A 19,029-nucleotide genomic window follows, 5' to 3' on the forward strand; every position below is an offset into this window, starting at 1 on the left:
CCTAGAGTAATGTATTTATTTGGCTGGTGGGTGAGTTTTTCTCTTCCTTGACTCTTCGAGCTACGTAATATACACATACATGTATGCACACATGCATATATCATATATAAATGGAAGCATCTTTATTTGGCACACATATCAATTTTCCCAACAGTGCCTTCAGCAGTGCTTCATACAATTAGTATGGAAGATTTATTTAGTAATTAAAAAATAAATGAAGGGCGCCTGGGTGGCTCAGTTGGTTGAGGTCTGACTTCGGCTCAGGTCATGATCTCGCGGTTCGTGAATTCCAGCTCTGCATCCGGCTCACTGCTGTCAGCACAGAGCCTGCTTTGGATCCTCTGCTCCCTTTCTCTCTCTGCCTCTCCCCTGCTCATGTTCTCTCTCTCTCTCTCAAAAATAAATAAACATTTAAGAAATAGTAAATGAATGAATTTGGAAGATGGTTTCTAGTGGTCAAAGACTTTCACAGACTAGCTTCAGATAAAGGAAAAATATATTCTCAATGGCTTGTCTGTATTTCTAGGATGAGCCTAGGAGACATCAGTCCCTGCATCTGACTCTACTTAGAGAAGGAGAGGGAGGTCAAGGCTGTGCAAGGACCCAGCCACAGAGGAGGATGCATCTATTGAATTGTACCATTTTTCTGTCTCCAAATGTCGAGCATGGATCCTGTAACGGTGACCTATACACATCGTTTACAGTGGAGCCAGTGGTGGACAAGCAAACAATGGGGTGTGGATGGGGAAGTTACTACAGAGGTCAAGAAAGAAGGGAGCAGGTATCTTCAGTGTCAGCTGGCCATTTCAGTTATTATAAAGGGAAAACATTTGTCTCAGACTCCTCTACAATGCAACTGACACCAGCCCCTGTAGCACTGGTCTAGCAGTCCACAGAATATATAAGCCCAGGGATCCCAAGGAGGTATTCTGTACCCTAAGGGAACAGTCTGGGAGATCCTCAGGCTCCGTATTTTAGCCCAGTGCAGGGCCTGGCAGTACCCCCTGAACTACCCTGCTACAACATCAACGCTCCATTCTCCCAAGGCAGTGTAGAGACAGGGCTACGGAGCCAGAGGTCGCTTCCTACAGTTCCTTCATCCCAGTGAAAGTTCTCTCTTCCCAGAACCTTAATGGGGCAACTTTGGACCCACAGCTGAATGGTGGGGATGGGGGAGGAGAGAAAGCTCAACTCAGCATCCCTTAGGTCAGGTTTATTGCTACAGGTCAAAGAATGTTCTTACCCCAGAGCCTCAAGCCTTTCTTCAGTGACTCATCATGTTGGCTTTTCAAAATGATCTATCTAGGTTTTAAAGTGGGGTAACTTTTGCAGAGTCTGGGGAATTTATTTAGGTCATGAAAGCTTCAAGAGTTGTTTCTGCTCAGACTTGGGAGATGGGCGTGTGTGCTGAGATGATACAGTGCTTTGCCAAGTAGGAGCATAAATGCAGAAAGGTTGCTCTCTGGTGGGGCTGACAAAAATTGCAGTCCTTGGGATTCCAGGAAAAAGGAAGCCAAATTTTAAGTCAGATTCCTGTTTTTGTACTTGGAGAACGTGTGAAAGAATACTGGCCCTCCTCTTCCTGTTGTAAAGAGATTGGTGCCTAAGGAGACCTGGCCAATAAGACCTTGACCGGATTTGTGGCTTCTCCACTTAGCTGTGTGTGTGTGTGTGTGTGTGTGTGTGTGTGTGTGTGTGTGTGACTGGGATTGCATGGTGATTTCAGTCTTTAAGTTTCTGGACTAATTCCAACGTGTGTGGAGGTGTGGTTTCGCCACACTAACAAGCAATGCTCTGACACTGTCTACCCAAAGATAATATCAGATTCCACAGGTTAAGAGTTCAGTCCACTGAGACTGCCCATTGCTTGGGATGCCCTCTCATGTCCAGGTTGTTACCTGTGTTCTGACCTACAGGCTCTGGTAATGAAATAAAAAATATATATATTTCTTATTATAAATCACAATATCACAACTATAAACAGTATAAACTTTAATCTACACCTTTAGGGTGGTTTCTTAGCTCGTGAAGTACATTTACCAGGGTCAACACTCCCCCGGAGATAGTTAAGGCATTTGGTTAGGAAGCTTGAAGAGGCCCCAGACTTTTGCAGCCTAACGTCTCAGAGTCATGCTGGAGGTGTGGAGTCTATCAGTTTGTGTGAGGGTCCACTTTAGGGGCACACCCGGTCACCTCGTCCAACTGTGGGGGTTGGCCTGCCACTGGAACGTGTATCAGCTTCCAAGTGACCCTTTCGTGAGAGAGCTAAGTGGGATTGTCTGCCCCCCAAACTACAAGAGGGTCCTATGACCGTTTTTGTATCTCCTTGCTAATACATATTACATGATTGGCGTCATTTGGTAGAACACTTGCTTTTGGTATAATCTAACACCAGTTAGTGAGGTTGTGGAACGAGGGACACCCAATCTCCCAAATGCATCAAGATAACTGATGGTTACTGAATAGCCAAACTGTCTTAGATCACTTGGCAACTTCCAGCGCATCCTCCTCTTCCCATTCACCCATGGAGGAATTACTGAACTCTACCGTGCGCCTGCTCGGGGCGGGGGGGGGGGGGGGGGGTGTGCCTGGCCGCTCTCTATCATCTGGCAGTGGACAGAATGTGCTGGGAGAGAGGCTGAAAGAGAAGGGTCCTAGAGCCTGAGGGGTTCCTATGTATTGAGGGGAGAGGATGGGATGCCCATGACTGCTAATGTTTTCGGTGGTAATGGTGGTAGAGGGGAGGTGGCAGGGAGGGCAGGGAGTTTTGGTTTGATGACAATTTTTGGGCAGGAGCATCTGAGGAGAGGATTTGGAGGGTAGATGCAGTGCTAAGGGAAACGAGTGGATAGAAGCAGCACAACTGAACTCTAGAAACAGTTGAAGATATAATGGAAGAAAAATAATTTTCCCTCAACCCTTCCAAGTTCTTGGCTGAGACCACCCTATAATAAAAGACTGATTAACAGGAGAAAAACAAACAGAAGTTGAGTAGCCTCAACAGTATACCTCCTGTATACATGGGAGATGTCCAGGAAAACAGAATCACTCCCTAAAATGGCCAAGCCGTCACCTTAAATACCATCTCTAGCTAAAGACAAAAGAATATACTGGGGGTAGAGAGCCAGTTATGGAGGGTTTTCAGGTCAAGCATGGTAAATAAGGGTATGGTTGTTAGGCAGATTTAAGTCTTGCCTTCTCCATTGATAAGAGTTTCTGGAGATTTAGTCATTTTCTCTTCCTCGTACAGAGAGGGAGATACCCTTACAAATGGAGATTTCCCTTATAAATGTAATTTCTATTCTGCTTTCAGAGCTTCTCCTGTGTCTGCTGTTTCTTAAAAATAAGCAATCTAAAATAATCCTTATGCCAAAAAGGCATATTTGGGGTGGCAAATTCTGCTCGCCTTCAGGGAGGACAGACTGCAGGAAACAGGCTTGGGCTCCCAAGGTGGAGTGGGATCCTGTAAATTCCGTCCTTTGGCCCCTAGGTGGGAGGAGGGGCATCCTCGAATTTTCAGAAGAGCGTGTACCAGGGGCCCAGCCCTCAAGTTCATTCAGTCAAGCAGGCTTTATTAAGCACCAATCATAAGGACCAGGAAGTATGTGGTAAGCACTGCGTTGAGTAGTTCTCGAGACAGATCCCTGACTTCAGGAAGCTCTCAGCCTAGCTAGCTCACAGCCTAATGGAGACTATAAATTAATCAAATAATCTTACTTTCCCCCCTCTTTTTTGCAAAACCACAATAGTGGAAGTTTTGAGAAGCTTCTGGGACTAGGAGACCTAGGTCAGGGTAGAGGATGAGTGTAGAGTCGGGATAGGGTTTTTCACTTATCCGGGTCCCAGGGCGAGGAGGGAATGGTCCTCCACCTGGTAGATCAGAACATTTCAGAAAAACCAGGATCAAGGGAATTGGAAACTTCCCCGCAGCTGCTCGCGCCGCGGCCGGGCCCGCGGTCCCAGGGCCGCGCGGAGGCGGGAGGTGAGGCCTGGGCAGGGGGTCCCGCGGCGCGCGGGGGCCCGGCCGGCCGGCCGGCTGCTGGGGGCGGGCGGAGTCTTGGCGGCTCCGGCCCGGTCCACCTGGCGCCCGGCCCCGCCGTGGGGGGGCGCTGCCTCCTCCCGGGCGGCTGGGGGCGCTGCGACCAAGCGGCGGGGGGCGCTGCCTCCTCCGGGACGGCGGGGGGCGCTGCGGGCCGGGCGGCGGGGGCGGCCCGGGCCGGCGCGGCGAGCGGCGCGGCGGATGGAGAGTCTGGCCGCGGCCGGCGGCGCCGCCTCCTCGTCGGGCCGGGCACGGCGGGCCGGGGCCTTTGTGTGAGGCGGCGGTGGCGATGGTGCTCGGGCCCCGCGGAGCCGGGTAAGCGCGGCCGGGCCGAGGGCTGCCCCTGGCCGAGGCCCGACCCCCCTCCCGGCCCTTCTCTCGTTCTTGCTGGGCTCCCTCCTGCCGGCTCCCCTGGGCCGGACTCATCATTCCCGGCCGCGCGCCGACCCCGGCCGGTCCCGCCGCCCATCCCTTCTATCCCGTCCGGCCCGGCGCCCCGGCCCCCGTCCGGAGGCGCTCCGGGGGATCCCCCGCCGTTTGAGGAGGGACCGAGGTGCTCGGTGGCCCCCAGATTGGAGCACCCTCGCCCGATCCAACGCCCTTCTTCCTGGATTCGACCCTCCAGAGGGGAGACTGCGGCGCCACGAGATTGTTGGGGTGCCTTCTCGGAAGTTCCCAGTCTGCCTCCCTCCCACCCCCCGACTCAGGCTTTCCGGTGCCCCGACCTGATGTGTGGCCACCAGGGCCCGGGAGATGCTTGACTGGTATCCCAGCAATGCGCAGAAGCTTCTTGGACCCCAGCAAAAGTTGGGAGTTAGTAGGAGGTGGTGAGGTGGAGAAAGGGGCTGTGTCGCGCGGGGCGAGTGGTGAGACTGAAGGAGAATGTAGCTAGCTTGTCTTCCTTAGGCATGCAGTACTCGAAAGGGGGGAAAAGTGGGATCTGGGAAGCCTTTAGGAGTCTTACCTATATAATTAGATGCCTTCTTAGGGCATCAAGTAAAAATCTGGTAGTTCTGGTCAGCGTATGCATAAGTCCCAAAGAGGGTGGTAAAAGAAAACAAAACAAAACAAAACACATTTTTAAGTAAGAGTAAATACCACAGTGTATTATTCTACTCTGCTTTATTTCTTTGGGTCCTGAGTGCTTTAGCTTCATCCACAGCTTACAGAGAAGGTGACAGAACACTATCTGGATGGCTCTGGGCTATGGCGAGACAAGAGAGTAGGCAGGTAGCAGGGAGAGATGGGAACTCGTGAATGAGCAAGAGGTTTATTGGACTGAAAAGACACAGCATTGATAGGAAACTAAAAGAGCAACCTTATCTTGCCCTCAGTGGCTAATGGAGCTTTGGTAATTGTGTCCCAAGATGTATATGGCATTTGGCAATTGTAAGAGAAGTGAATGTACTCAATGAGATAGGAAAGCTTGTATTCAGGAAGAAATTAGAAAATTAATATGAGTAAAATCTGAGCCGTGGCTCTGGTAATGAAATAAAAACGGTGTCTGAGAAGGTGCCTCTGGCTTGGCTCTGAGGCACTAGCTCCTGTCCAACCAGGCCTACAACCTCTCTTACTGACTCTTAAAGACCAAGCTGTCAGATTTTTTTCAATACTTTTGGATTTTGTTAGGAGGACTCTGTGACTATGCAGGGAGAGAGGTCATTGTCCCGTCATTGCGCCCAGCAGCATAGACCAGCTCTCCACGTCCATTTTCTCCTGCTCTTCTCCACCCAGGGCTTGGAAACACTCAGACGGGCGGTATTTTCTTCCGCAGAGCTCCTCGCCTGCAGGGATGTGTGTGGCCATCCATCTCTTCCTTTTGCTGTCCGTAGGTGAACCGTGCTGATACAGAGGCAACTTCACAGGAGCTGCTAAGATGGGCATGAGGATCAAACTGCAAAGCACCAACCACCCCAACAACCTGCTGAAGGAACTCAACAAGTGCCGGCTCTCGGAGACCATGTGCGATGTCACCATTGTGGTGGGGAGCCGCTCCTTCCCGGCCCACAAAGCCGTGCTGGCCTGTGCAGCTGGCTACTTCCAGAACCTCTTCCTGAACACTGGGCTCGATGCCGCCAGGACCTATGTGGTGGACTTCATCACCCCTGCCAACTTTGAGAAGATTCTGAGCTTTGTCTACACATCAGAGCTCTTCACAGACCTGATCAATGTTGGGGTCATCTACGAGGTGGCCGAACGCCTGGGTATGGAGGATCTCCTTCGGGCCTGCCACTCCACCTTTCCTGACCTGGAGAGCACAGCCGTGGCCAAGCCCCTGACCGGCGCCAGTGAGAACCACTCTGGCGCCCAGAGTTGTAGCTCGGCAGAACCTACCTATCCCCTTGGAGACCTCCGGGCTGGTGGGGAGCATTTCGGTCCTGATAGGAACTACGTGTTACCTAGTGATGCTGGAGGAAGCTGTAAAGACGAAGAGAGAAATGTTACCGGTGACACTAACCATAGCCTGCCTCTGCCACAGCAGCCACTGCCGCCAAAGACAGAAGACCATGATGCTCCTGCTCCTTTCACTTCCGTCCCCAGGATGGCGACTCCGCCAGGCCTAGGCACTGTCAGCATGGGCATCCAAACCAGCACCAGCTGCTGCCAGCCATACAAAGTTCAGAGCAATGGAGACTTCAGTAAAAACAGTTTCTTCACCACTGACAATGCAATTGACATGACCACTGGGACCAACTCCTGTCTGAGCAATAGCGACCACTCCAAAGATCCAGGCTTTGGGCAGATGGATGAGCTCCAGCTGGAGGACCTGGGGGATGGTGACTTGCCGTTTGAAGACCCCACTGAGGAGACAGGCACGGCCGAGGAGGTGATCGAGTTGAGTGACGACAGTGAGGATGAGCTGACTTTTGGAGAGAGTGACAGCCGAGAGAATAAGGCCATGCCCTGCCAGGTGTGCAAGAAAGTTCTAGAGCCCAACATTCAGCTGATCCGACAGCATGCTCGGGACCACGTGGACCTGCTGACAGGCAACTGCAAGGTCTGTGAGACCCACTTCCAGGACCGAAACTCCCGGGTGACCCACGTTCTGTCCCACATTGGTATTTTCCTCTTCTCCTGCGACATGTGTGAAACTAAATTCTTTACGCAGTGGCAGCTGACCCTCCACCGACGGGATGGGATATTTGAGAACAACATTATTGTCCACCCCAACGATCCCCTGTCTGGGAAGCTGGGTTTGTTTTCAGGGACAGCCTCCGCGGAGTTGAAATGCGCTGCCTGTGGGAAGGCACTGGCCAAAGATTTCCACGTGGTCCGGGGGCACATCCTGGACCATCTAAACCTGAAGGGCCAGGCCTGTAGCGTCTGTGACCAGCGCCACCTCAACCTCTGCAGCCTCATGTGGCACACTCTGTCCCATCTCGGCATTTCAGTCTTCTCCTGCTCTGTCTGTGCGAACAGCTTTGTGGACTGGCATCTCCTAGAGAAGCACATGGCCGTGCACCAAACCCTGGAAGACGCCCTCTTCCGCTGCCACTTGTGCAGCCAGAGCTTTAAGTCGGAGGCCGCCTATCGCTACCATGTCAGCCAGCACAAGTGCAACAGTGGCCTTGACGCCCGTCCTGGCTTTGGGCTGCAGCACCCAGCTCTCCAGAAGCGGAAGCTGCCCGCAGAGGAGTTCCTGAGTGAGGAGCTGGCTCTGCAGGGCCAAGCTGGGAATAGCAAGTATAGCTGCAAGGTCTGTGGCAAAAGGTTCGCCCACACAAGCGAGTTCAACTACCACCGGCGGATCCACACAGGCGAGAAGCCGTACCAGTGTAAGGTGTGCCACAAGTTCTTCCGAGGCCGCTCGACCATCAAGTGCCACCTGAAGACGCACTCGGGGGCCCTCATGTACCGCTGCACGGTCTGTGGCCACTACAGCTCCACCCTTAACCTCATGAGCAAGCACGTCGGCGTGCACAAAGGCAGCCTCCCGCCCGACTTCACCATCGAACAGACCTTCATGTACATTATCCATTCCAAAGAGGCAGAAAAGAACCCGGACAGCTGACTGGGTCCCAGCGGAGCTAGGGGGAGCTCCCAGGCGGCAGCCAGGACGTTGATTTTCTAGTGGCTGTTGGTCCCTCTCCAGCCGGAGTTTCAGTTTGGCCTTGCTAGGAATTCTGTTCTGTCCTGTGTTTAAAGAAGAAAAGAAGAAGAAAGAGCACACGAGCTGTTACTGTATTTGAGAAGCGACGGCCCTATCATGTTTACCTCCTTACCTGTTCTTGCCCAGGAAGGGCTGTGTTTTTTGATTCTTTTGAGGCCGGTTTGGGGATCTGGTCAGGCAGTTGGCGTCAACTAGATCCTCTCTCCGAGCCTCTCAAGTTTTAGTTTACTGATACGTTTTATGCTGCTAACAATCCAACCAACGGCCTCACTGAATAGAGGAGGTGGAGAGAGGGCTTTTCACTGTGGGTGTTAGTACCAGATTTCCAACTGGGACACCCAGCTGTGAGAGAGATTTTGGAAATGTGGTCGTTCGGAAAAGACTAGTCAGCAGGGCAGCTCACCTCAGGTTCCCGGCCCAGCCCTCAGCAGGGAAAAGGCAGATGGGATGGAGGTGCCTGCTTGTTGCGACACTCTAATCTGCTGATGGGACAGTAAAATCTTTTGGCAGCTAGATCCAAACTGGGGACAAAGCTTTCTATTTAGGTCAGAACGCTTTGGGATGAATCCTTGCCAGTCAGAAGAGGTGGCCTGCGGTGCCGCCAGAAGTGGCAGCCGGGATGGACAGGAAGGGAGGTTTCTCCTTTCTCCTCAATTCCAAAGAAATACGGTTTTATGGAGTTATAGCCCAGGTTGCTAGGCCTTCCCTGTGGGGTAAAGAGGACAAGGAGCCACTTTGATACAGTCACCTGTCATCTGGCGGCCTCCGTCGAGCTTGAGTTTCCTGGTGGAGAGGTGGGGATGTCTCTGACAGCAGCAGCCTTGCCTTAATTTACATCCAGTCTCCCACCTAGAAGTGTGTTTGACCTGTGGTGTAGATGAGAAGACCCCATGAGGTGGCAGAGTGATGGACTGTGAGCCCTTCAGGATTGAAGGGACCTGGGTAACGTGGTGTGTAGCGGGATGTGCGCTCTGTCCCAGTCGGGTAACCGGTTGTTTACTTTGTACACTAACTGGCCGGGAGCCTTGGCAGCTCACCTTTGACCTGCTGGAATTTATCCTGATCTGTCATTGCATTGCCACCAGGGGGCGCTATTGGAGGGCAGCTGGTTTAGGCCCTCCCTGGGTGGCTGTGATGGAGTCTGCCCAGTCCTTGGGGCTGGTTGGCTCCGTTCTCAGTGGCTTTTGAGGGGTTTCTGCCCAAAGAAGGCTTGAGGGAGAGGGCCCTCGGATCTCGCATATTCACAAGGTAGCACCTCAGTAACTCATACTACCTCACCCTGCTCAGGCGAGCTCTGGGAGTCCCTGGCCGAGGCCCTGACACTGCCCTTGGTGGGACTCAGCCGCACCCCGGGCTGTTTCACAAGCAAGTGGTTTTAATTCACTCACAGAGCCTTTTTGGACAATAATATTTATTTATTTTTGCTTTTATATACATATTATCCAGCATCTCTTTTGGATTAGTGACTTCAGGAAAATGAGTTTCTCTCCAGCAAGTAGCCATATTCCAGGGGACAATCCTGGCCAGAGATTTGGGAAACGGGCTAGAATAGGGGAGAAGGTGTCAAGCCTTTAAACAAGCAAATTCTTTTCTTTCTCTCCACATGGTCTCTTGCATTACCTTTTAGATAATGGATGTAAGTTCTAGAAATTTGGGACCTATTAAATTCCTAGGCCTTTTATCCCTCTTCCTTCCTGTGATTGAGTAGATTGGGGATGAAGGACCTTTTTGCACATTTTCTCATCCTTCCTAAACTTGGGAAGCTATGTTAAGATATACAGGCAAGCCAAAGCTCCGTCCTTATTGGACTTGCTGTCTCTCTCCCTAGCCCTAAGTTGATAAAGCCTCTCAGTTAGGGTGCATGACTCTCTGGTGGGGTGACTGTTACACGAAGAGATTTGTACAGTGGCCACTTTTCACCATCTAAACCCAACTTGTTACCTGTTGCCTCAGGTCATTCTTGTCAGGAGAGCAGTGCTGAGAATTTTTTTTTTTTTTTAAAGTTTATTTATTTTGAGAGAGTACAGTACAAGCAGGGGAGGGGCAGCGAGAGGGAGAGACAGAATCCCAAGCAGTCTCCATGCTGTCGGCACAGAGCCCAAGGCGGGGCTCAAACCCACGAACCGGGAGATCGTGACCGGAGCTGAGATCAAGAGCCGGACGCTCAACTGACAGCCACCCAGGTGCCCCAGTGCTGAGATTTTTCACCCCTGGTTGGCTTCTCCCTTTCTTCCCCATGCTGACCATTAGAAATTTAAGGAGAACGTGCAAAAGGCTACCGTCTAGTGTCTGCTAAGCTTTTCAAGGCTGGGTAATTCCCAGACTGTTGATGAGGACTGATTTTTGAATGGTCAGATTTGAGAGAGGTGGTACTTACTGGAACCCAGCCAGGTAGCTGAGAATGGATCAGTGTGCTGGAGAAACCCTTTTCCTTAACGGAGGGCATCGTGGATGCTGGGTAGTCTGTATACTTAACCTGAAACTGTGAAGTTTTCCCTTTTTGCCAGTAAACCAAAAAGCAAATCCTTGAAACTTTGCCCCTGAAACACTAAACAAAAAACTGCATTCCCTGATCCTCCTGAGTCAAGTGGTTGATCAGGGTGGCCCGGTTGGCTGCAGTTAGACATGTAGCAGGGTCAGTAGCTCATGAGGCTCACTGACCAAACCCTGTTCCTCTGCTTGTCCCCATATTCACACCTGACCCCTCCCTCTGTTTGGAGTCATGTTTGCTGCCTCCAGCTCACTCTTTTCTGAACTGTTTTACTTGAAACTCTGTATTGTGGCAGAGGGCATCTGGGATACCTGGTTGAAGGTATTCATTTTCTTTTGAGTTTTTTTATTTTTTTTCAACCTTCTGTTCATTTGATTTTGTTGCCCCCATGCCCCCGCCTTCCCCACCGCCCCCCCTTCCCCACCTTGGAGCCCAGTTTAACAGTCTGCTGTATTGTTCTGAGGTTCTCTTTGACCCCTGAATGTCTTTTTTTTTTCTCCCTTTTTCCTTTTTCTTGTTCTGACTCAGGACGAGCTACGTAATTTGCAGAGCCCTTTGTTTAAAAATGAATTTCGAGATGGCGACTGTAGAGCATTAAACCAAGCATGAGGCTATTCCCAACCTGTTTCTTAAGGGAAAAAGGTAATACTTGTATGGCACATTGGAAGAAACAGCAGAGGCTGCTTGTGGCCAGAGGAGGGGATCTGTATCCTGCTTCTCCTGTCACTCAGTGATGGCTCACTGATGGCCACAGCACCTGCTGGGAAGCGCTGCTGTATTTTAGTATTTGGTCCTAAATTTTAAGGCCCCAGGGAGTCTCTATAGTTCATGGCTAGCTGGAAAAAAAGGAGGTGGGAGTTGGGCCCACGTGACCTCTAAGAACCAGGAAATGGGTAAAAGTTCTTTTTGACTTTCTTCCTTTCTGTTCAGCATCCCTTGGTCTCCAGGACAAACCTTTGGGCTTAAATACCTTCTCCCCAGTCAGGTTTTGCTACTGATGAATACTCTTTGTTTTCTGGCCTCTTGCTGTGCCCTATTCTTGAGACTACTCATCTTTGGAAGCGAATTCAAATCCTTTTATAGATGGACACTGATTTTGTTGGCACGGGAGTGGGCTGTGTGGAGAAGTCTGCCCATCTGGAGGTCCCCACACATCCTTTTGCCTCAGTCCTGCACTGAGTGAGTCAGGAAGCACAGGCACACAGCATTGATTTCATTGTGATCACGCATCGTAAGCTGAACACCCGAATGGAAATGAAACTGTTTTGATTTCGATGTTTCTTTAACACCCCTCCCCCTGTCCAGTCTGCCCTCCCCTCCCACCTCTGCTAGCGAAAGTCTCTTACGAAACCAAGAAGAGTTGTTGACGTCTAACTTCCTTCCATTAAATTAATAAGTACTGACCTCCTAATATTTAAGTGTTTACTATCTATTGCTGTAAAGTTTTGTATATTTTGTAAACTTCTTTTCCCAAATAGTAGATGTCTAAAATCGTTGTACATCTGATTCTTTTATATTCCATTGTTCGGCACAAAGTGTGGTTTTTATTTAGAATAAAAAAAAAAAAGGAAATTTGAAACGAGAATTCTTTTCCTACTGACTGGGGTTACTGTCCCTTGTTGAGATCGGAGCCCAGCACCCGTTAGCGGCAGCTTTCTCAGCAGCTGCCAGGATTCTTCCAGGTGGCAGCTTCCTTTCCTGTAGCTGGAATCCCCCAGGGCTGACTTGTTGACCTGTTTTTAGTGGGAAATTAAGTCAATAACCCAACCTTTCCAGGGGAAACCTCCCTGAGGGGATCTTCCGTTGGCTCAGAGAGTAGTGGGACTCTTGCTCATGTCTAGTTGGACAAGAGATTTGGCCTCAAAGGGTCATGCCAGTGCCATCGGATTCACTGACATGGTATGTTGGAGCGGAGAGAGGCAGAATCAGGGAGGAGGTGGAGGTTTGGCACAATCTCACGAGGTCGATAACAAATGTACCTCCACAGAGAAGGAGATAGACCTCAGAGGCTGGGGCGTGATGTGGCCCATTTGGTCTCAGCACAGTGGCCAGGCGTGGCTCCCAGCGGTGCTCAGTCAGTGCTGAGCCGAGCAGCCTTGCTGTGGTCAGTATCACTGGTTCTCTGTCCTCCCGAGGCCCTGAGGAGGTATTCATACTGCCCTGGGTGACAGCGGTTGCCAGAGAAATCTGTGAGAAGAGTGAGACCGTGGGGGGATGGCCTCTGAGGTCACTTGGGATAGGACCGGTGTAAAATTAAGTTCCCTTTAGGAAGCTTCTGGAGCCCAAGTCCGAGGAGGCAGTGATGTAGGCATCAGATTTTGGCTTGGTTTTTATATGAGCACAAGGGACGAGGGTCTTTAGTGCATTTTCTGTATTACTGGGTTAAACCCTTACTGCAACCCCATGTCACAACCTGGACTTTCCCGGTTGAAAAAGCCCTCAGCTCTGTGCCACTGAGCAGCTGTTTGTCACTTAAGACCCTTTGAGATTTGGGCCCAACGAGCAGGAAGATCATAGGGGGATTTCCCTCTGTGCTCCTGATGCACGGGTATGTACACTATTGGAGCACGTGTTTCATGCATCTGGTGAATATGGTTTCAGATTTCTAAGAACAGAGGAGAGAGCACTCTGGGTCAGTGAATGGTTGTTCCAAGTTAAACATTCCAGAAATACTGAGCCCTTGAGCAGAACAGAGGCTCTCAGTGATTATGCCCACAAGCCCTTCATTCTCCACAGCCAGGACTAGGAGGCCAGAGACTTGGAACCAGTGGATCATGTTCTTAGGCCTTGCCTTTGTGGACACGGGCCTAGACCCTAACTGATAAATGAGTCTTTAAAAAAAGATTTTTTTTTTAATGTTTTATTAGAGAGAGAGAGAGAGAGAGAGAGAGACAATGTGTGAGTGGGGGAGGGGCAGAGAGAGAAGCAGACAGAATCCTAAGCAGCCTCCAGGCTCCAAGCTGTCAGCATAGAGCCCGACGTGGGGCTCAAACCCACGAACTGTGAGATCATGACCTAGCTCAACTGACTGAGCCACCCAGGGACCCTGATAAATGAGTTGTTTACAGAAGACCTAATTTTTTTTTTTTAGAATTTTTAAAATTGTCTTTTATTCTGAGAGACAGAGAGTATGAGTAGGGGGGGAGCAGAGAGAACCCCAAGCAGGCTCTGCACTCTCACAAACCTTGAGATCATGACCTGAGCCAAGATCAAGAGTTGGATGCTTAACCGACTGAGTCACCAGGTGCCCCCAGAAGACCTACTTATTAATAAGAAGACTTCATTTCCTATCTATGGGACAAGCATGAATAGAAGTAAGTTGCAGGACAGGAAAATTATGAAAAGACCTGGCCAAGGAGAATGAAGTTTAGCGGTGAGAACAGACTTAGAAGAATACCAGAGCGGGGCCCCTGGGTGGCTCGGTTAAGCATCCAACTTCAGCTCAGGTCATGATCTCGCAGTTTGTGAGTTCAAGCCCCACCTCGGGCTCTGTGCTGACAACGCAGAGCCTAGAGCCTGCTTTGGCTTCTGTGTCTCCCCCTCTCTCGGCCCCTCCCCTACTTGTACTCTTTTGGTCTCAAAGATGAATAAATAAACATTTTTTAAAAAGTAAGAATACCAGAACTCTGCCCTGTGACAGAATCAGAAAATTTCTGCCTCCCCATCCCATGCAGGGGACAAGGGCTGAGGGACAGAGCATCTGTCAGTGCCTGCTGCTGGCTGTCCCAAGGTCTGCTCCCAGAATGGACATCCTTTGATATTTTCCTATGATCTGGAGAGAAAGCGTGGGATGGGGATGGATTTCTGATAGCCTCTCTTTCTAGAAGTCTGGAGATGTCTTAGATCTGAAGCCAGGAGCAGGTGGGCTGTGAGGAGCACTGACTCTGGGATGGCTCCTCTGCTTCGGGGGGAGGGAAGCAGGATGGATGAAGGGGAGAGTATCAGCAAGGAAATGGAGCCACTTCCTGGATGGTGGGAAGGGTGGGGAGCCAGACCTCTGCTTCACCCCCCTCCATTTGTCATCTCACTGAGGATGCTAGGAAACGTCCTGCCGAGGCCTCCTGGTTCCTTGGCCTCTGACCTCTTGTCCTCACAGCCTGCATAGTTCTCTGGGAGAACAGCAACACACAAACACAAAAGGAAAGTTGTGTGAGCTCCCTGCGGAGCACACTCCTTCCGGCCAGGGTGATTGCTGAAATGAGTGCATCTCTGTTGAGCATCTCTTTAGCCTATCCCAGCTGGAAGTACAGAGTTTTGAAAGAGCCAGAGTCATGGCTGTCTCTGTTATTTATTTCACTTTTTTTTTTTTTCCTGAGTGTCTTCTTTAGTCCTGAGGACTGAGACAAATAGTACAACACTGAGGACTTGTTCTCGACCCCTCCCTGGCCCCCTCTCCTCCTCTCACCCCAATATTATAGGACATACTCAAAATTAACCATGAGTGTTCTGACCCTTCCCCCCCCCCCCCAAAATCTCTCACCTACACGTCTAGCCTTCTAGTTTGCCGGTGGAGAAGATTGGGATCTACCTCAGCTGCCTAGGAGAGGCTGAGGGGCAGGGATGGGTGAGGTAGTTGGAGCTTAGAAGTTCAGGCCTGGGTGGTGCTGGGGCCTGCTGCGGCGGGCTGGGCGCCCTCCTTGATGATGACGATGGAGTGCTGAGTGGAGGAGGAGGAGAGGGAGGAAGCACGTCTGTCCCCCCTGGCCCGGACCTTGGGAAGGTAATGGACCACAGCACTCAGCAGCTGGTCCCGGAATCTCGGGCTGAGAAAGTTGTAGAGGATAGGGTTGACGACGCAGTGGAGCATGGAGAAGCAGTCAATGATGTCGTAGAAGAAGTACAGCAGGTGGACCAGGTAGCAGTGGAGGGAGACGTGGGTGCCGTGCAGCGTGAGCAGCAGCAGGGTCACGTGGTAGGGCAGCCAGCAGATGGCAAAGACGGCCACGTAGGCACACACCAGCAGGCAGTGGCGCCGGCCCTCTGGCCATCCCGCCTGCCGAAGCCGGCAGGCCGTCAGCACGTTGAAGATCACCATGAGAGGGAAGGGCAGCACGAAGCCCAGGACGGTGGTGGACAGGGCCACCACCAGGGCCCACGTGTTGTACGTTTCAAAGGGCGCCATGAAGAGGCACATGGGCTCCGAGCTCTCCACCAGCTGGATGTGCACCACCTCGGGCAGTGGGATGACGGCAGAGAGGACCCAGACACCCGCGCACACGGCCCGCCGCATCCGGTGCTGGTGGCGCTGCCAGGAGGGAGAGGTGTTGGTGAGGGTGACGTAGCGGTCGATACTGAGGCACACCAGGAAGAAGATGCTGCTGTACATGTTGGCAAAGTAGAAGTAGTGAGTGAAGCGGCAGGAGAAGCTGCCCCAGAGCCAGGTGTAGTCCAGCATGACCTCCAGCATCCACACGGGCAGAGATAGGACGATGCCCAGGTCCGCTATGGCCATGTTGAGAATGTAGAGGTTGAGCAGCCCCGCCCGGCCCAGGCAGCGCCAGTTGACGCAGATCACCAGGAGGTTCTCCACCAGCCCCACCACGAAGATGGCCAGGTAGAGGACAAAGAGGGTCACTTGCTTGGTGTCCTCCCTGAGCTCCATGTGGCACTCGGGCAAAGTGTGGTTGAAGAAATAGAGCAGTTCATTCCAGTTGTGGATCTCCCCAAAGTCATTGGCGGGTGCTGTGGTGAACCCTTCCGAGGGGGTAGGCCCCATGTTGTCCCTGACTGACATCAGGACCAGCAAATGCCTGGTGGGGAGAAGAGAGGGTTGGAAGAGAACGGAGACCTCAAAAGCAGCCTTAAGCCTCAAGTTAGTGGGCTACTGGGACCAGGAGGCTTTGGGGGAAGATTCTGGGTCTAAAGAGGCAAGAAAGGCAGTTTAAATATTCAAACTGTGTATAAACAGTACACAGCTCCCTTGCCAGCTTTCACCTGCGAGCAGAGACATTTTCTTAGGGCTCAGTGGTGGGAGAGACCAGAACTGTTGGTGCCTGACCAGGTTCCTCCCCAGCCTGGCCGGTCCCACCCTATCTCCAGCCCCAGGCCATCTCTGACCTCCACTTCTCTCCTGGCGCTTCTCCCCTTGGCCCTTTCGTGTGGGCCTTCCTTAGGAAGTCTTAACTCTGTCTCGCCATCTGGGCTATAGATGTGGACACACACACACATACACACACACCCCTCTGATTTATCCCTAGGAACATTTGTGAATTGTGCAGAAAAGCCAATTATCTTCAAGCCCTGATTCCCTTCTTCCCTGAGAGAGGGTGACACCCACCTGAGTTTCTGTCTGGAGCGCCTCTGGTCCTGGAGGGCTGGTGGTGGGTCTGGGCTGCTGGGGAGCTGCAAGGAGACTGGAAGGACTGTGGCTGTGGGGCTGGCTTTGCTGTGGGCTTCAGGGCCGTCCTTCTCATCCAGGAAGCAGTGTCACTGGCTGAGGCTCTGTGGGAGAGGGTCAGTGTTTTTCCTGCCTTCCCCCAATCCAGATAGAGGGGAAGTCACAGCAGAAGACCCAGTGTGCCAGGGGCGGGGAGGAGTCAGGCTGCAAGTATTAAAATTCAGACTCTTGACTCACTAGCTATGGGAATTTGCCTCCTTAAGCCTCAGTCCTCTCCTCTGCAAAATGGGACGATAATATCTACTAACAGGGGTGTTGTGAGAATTAAGTGAGCCAACAAGGTAAAGTGCTCAGCACAGGGCTGGGCCTGTGGTCAATGCTTTACACACATACGTGCTTTCCACTCTAAATTGGCTTGGAATCCCACTCTCCCCTGTCTGTTGATTCCTACAAAAGCAGAACTGGATGTGGGTGGGCGGGCTAAAAGAAATCTGAAAATCAGCCAGGCTTTTAGTCACTCTGCCCTTTGCCGCTGGCTCGCACCCATCCCTTGCCATTCTCCCCAGCCTGCATCTTGGCTCTGGGGTGAGAAGCTGGACACAGAGGGAGGATTAAACGTGGGGTGGGAAAGGGGGCTGCACTGAGCTTCAGGGAGTCTCCTAGACCCGGAGGGGGAGAACAGCATCCTTCCCCCACCGCCTCATACTTCTCGTGAAGTGTGGCCAAGGGTGGCTGAGAGAGAGAGACAGACACCAAGCTTCTCTCTCCTGCCAAGCTAGAGGGCAAGGCTCAGAGCCCATGGATGTGTCAGCAGAGCCTCCTGCTTCTCAGCCTACTTTCACCTCAGTTAATCGTTTGACCCCTGACATACCCTGTGGTATCCCCTGCGGGGAGAAAGGATGGGCTTTCTCATCTTCTGTTAAGCCCAGAGAGGTAGCCCGTCTCATGAGCCGCGCGGCTCAAGGTGTGTTGGCTGGAGGGGATTGCGTATGCATATTTAATCGAGGTGAAGTTCCCATAACAATATTAACCGGCTTACAGTGTACAGTTCAGTGGAGTTTAGTACATTGATGGTATTATGTAACCACCACCCCTCTCTAGGTCCTAACGTTTTCATAACCCCCGAAGAAAACCCTATACCCGGTAAGCACTGCCTACTTCCCTCTTCTCCCAGCCCCTGGCAATAACCGTTCTGCTTTCTGTCTCTGTGGATTTACCTATCATGCATATTTAACATAAATGGAATCATACAATGCGTGACCCTTGTGTCTTTTTTTTTCCACTTCACATAACGTTTCTGAGGTTCATTCTCATTATAGCACGTATATGCATTTCATGACCTTTTATGTCTGAGTAATGTTTCATTGCATGGATAGGCCACATTCTGTTTATCGATTCAAGGAGGTGATTTTTTTTAAGATTGCTAATTAATTTTTTGTTGAAATAACATAATGTGAAATAAACATAACGTGAAATAAACATAACGTCAAATTTACCATCTTAGCTATTTTTTTTTAAGTTTATTTATTTTGGAGAGACACACAGAGAGAGAGAGAACATGAGCGGGGGAGGTGCAGAGAGAGAGGGAGACACAGAATCCGAAGCGGGCTTCAGGCTCTGAGCTGTCAGCACAGAGCTCGATGCGGGGCTTGAACCCACAAACTGTGAAATCGTGATATGAGCCAAAGTCCTATGCTTAACCGACTGAACCACCCAGGCATCCCACCATTTTAGCCACTTTTAATTATATAGTTCAGTAGCATTAAGTAAGGGGTACCTGGCTGGCTCAGTTGGTAGAACATGTGACTCTTGATCTGGGAGTCATGAGTTTAAGCCCCACATTGGGTGTAATTAATTAATTATTTAAAGTAATTAATACTTTCATTCATTGGTTAATTAATACTTCAATTAATTAATTAAGGATATTCCCATTGTTGTGCAACTATCTCCACAAGAGATATTTTTAATATCTTTAAGAGATATTTTTAATTTTGCAATTTTATTTTTTTTTTAATTTTTTTTATGTTTATTTATTTCTGAGACAGAGAGAG

General features: G+C 50.9%; 2 protein-coding genes and 1 long non-coding RNA gene across 3 annotated transcripts; 1 reads left to right on the forward strand and 2 right to left on the reverse strand.

The window, feature by feature from the left end:
• The first annotated feature begins 4,206 nt into the window (after positions 1-4,206).
• ZBTB39 (zinc finger and BTB domain containing 39) lies at positions 4,207-9,861 on the forward strand. Its single transcript, XM_019454836.2, has 2 exons — positions 4,207-4,354; positions 5,872-9,861. The coding sequence occupies exon 2, from the start codon at positions 5,916-5,918 to the stop codon at positions 8,049-8,051; it is 2,136 nt and encodes a 711-aa protein (XP_019310381.1). The 5' UTR covers positions 4,207-4,354; positions 5,872-5,915; the 3' UTR covers positions 8,052-9,861.
• Positions 9,862-13,515: 3,654 nt separating this feature from the next.
• On the reverse strand, positions 13,516-15,071 carry LOC128775039 (uncharacterized). Its single transcript, XR_008419626.1, has 2 exons — positions 14,123-15,071; positions 13,516-13,660 (listed from the first exon to the last, which is right to left on the reverse strand). It is a non-coding gene; the product is annotated as an uncharacterized LOC128775039 (long non-coding RNA).
• Positions 15,072-15,102: 31 nt separating this feature from the next.
• Positions 15,103-17,353, reverse strand: GPR182 (G protein-coupled receptor 182). Its single transcript, XM_019454834.2, has 2 exons — positions 16,919-17,353; positions 15,103-16,391 (listed from the first exon to the last, which is right to left on the reverse strand). The coding sequence occupies exon 2, from the start codon at positions 16,373-16,375 to the stop codon at positions 15,230-15,232; it is 1,146 nt and encodes a 381-aa protein (XP_019310379.1). The 5' UTR covers positions 16,376-16,391; positions 16,919-17,353; the 3' UTR covers positions 15,103-15,229.
• Between the last annotated feature and the right edge of the window lie 1,676 nt (positions 17,354-19,029).

The sequence above is a fragment of the Panthera pardus genome, unplaced genomic scaffold (genome assembly GCF_024362965.1).
Source record: "Panthera pardus isolate Hobbes unplaced genomic scaffold, ASM2436296v1 HiC_scaffold_6, whole genome shotgun sequence".
Lineage (NCBI taxonomy): Eukaryota > Metazoa > Chordata > Mammalia > Carnivora > Felidae > Panthera > Panthera pardus.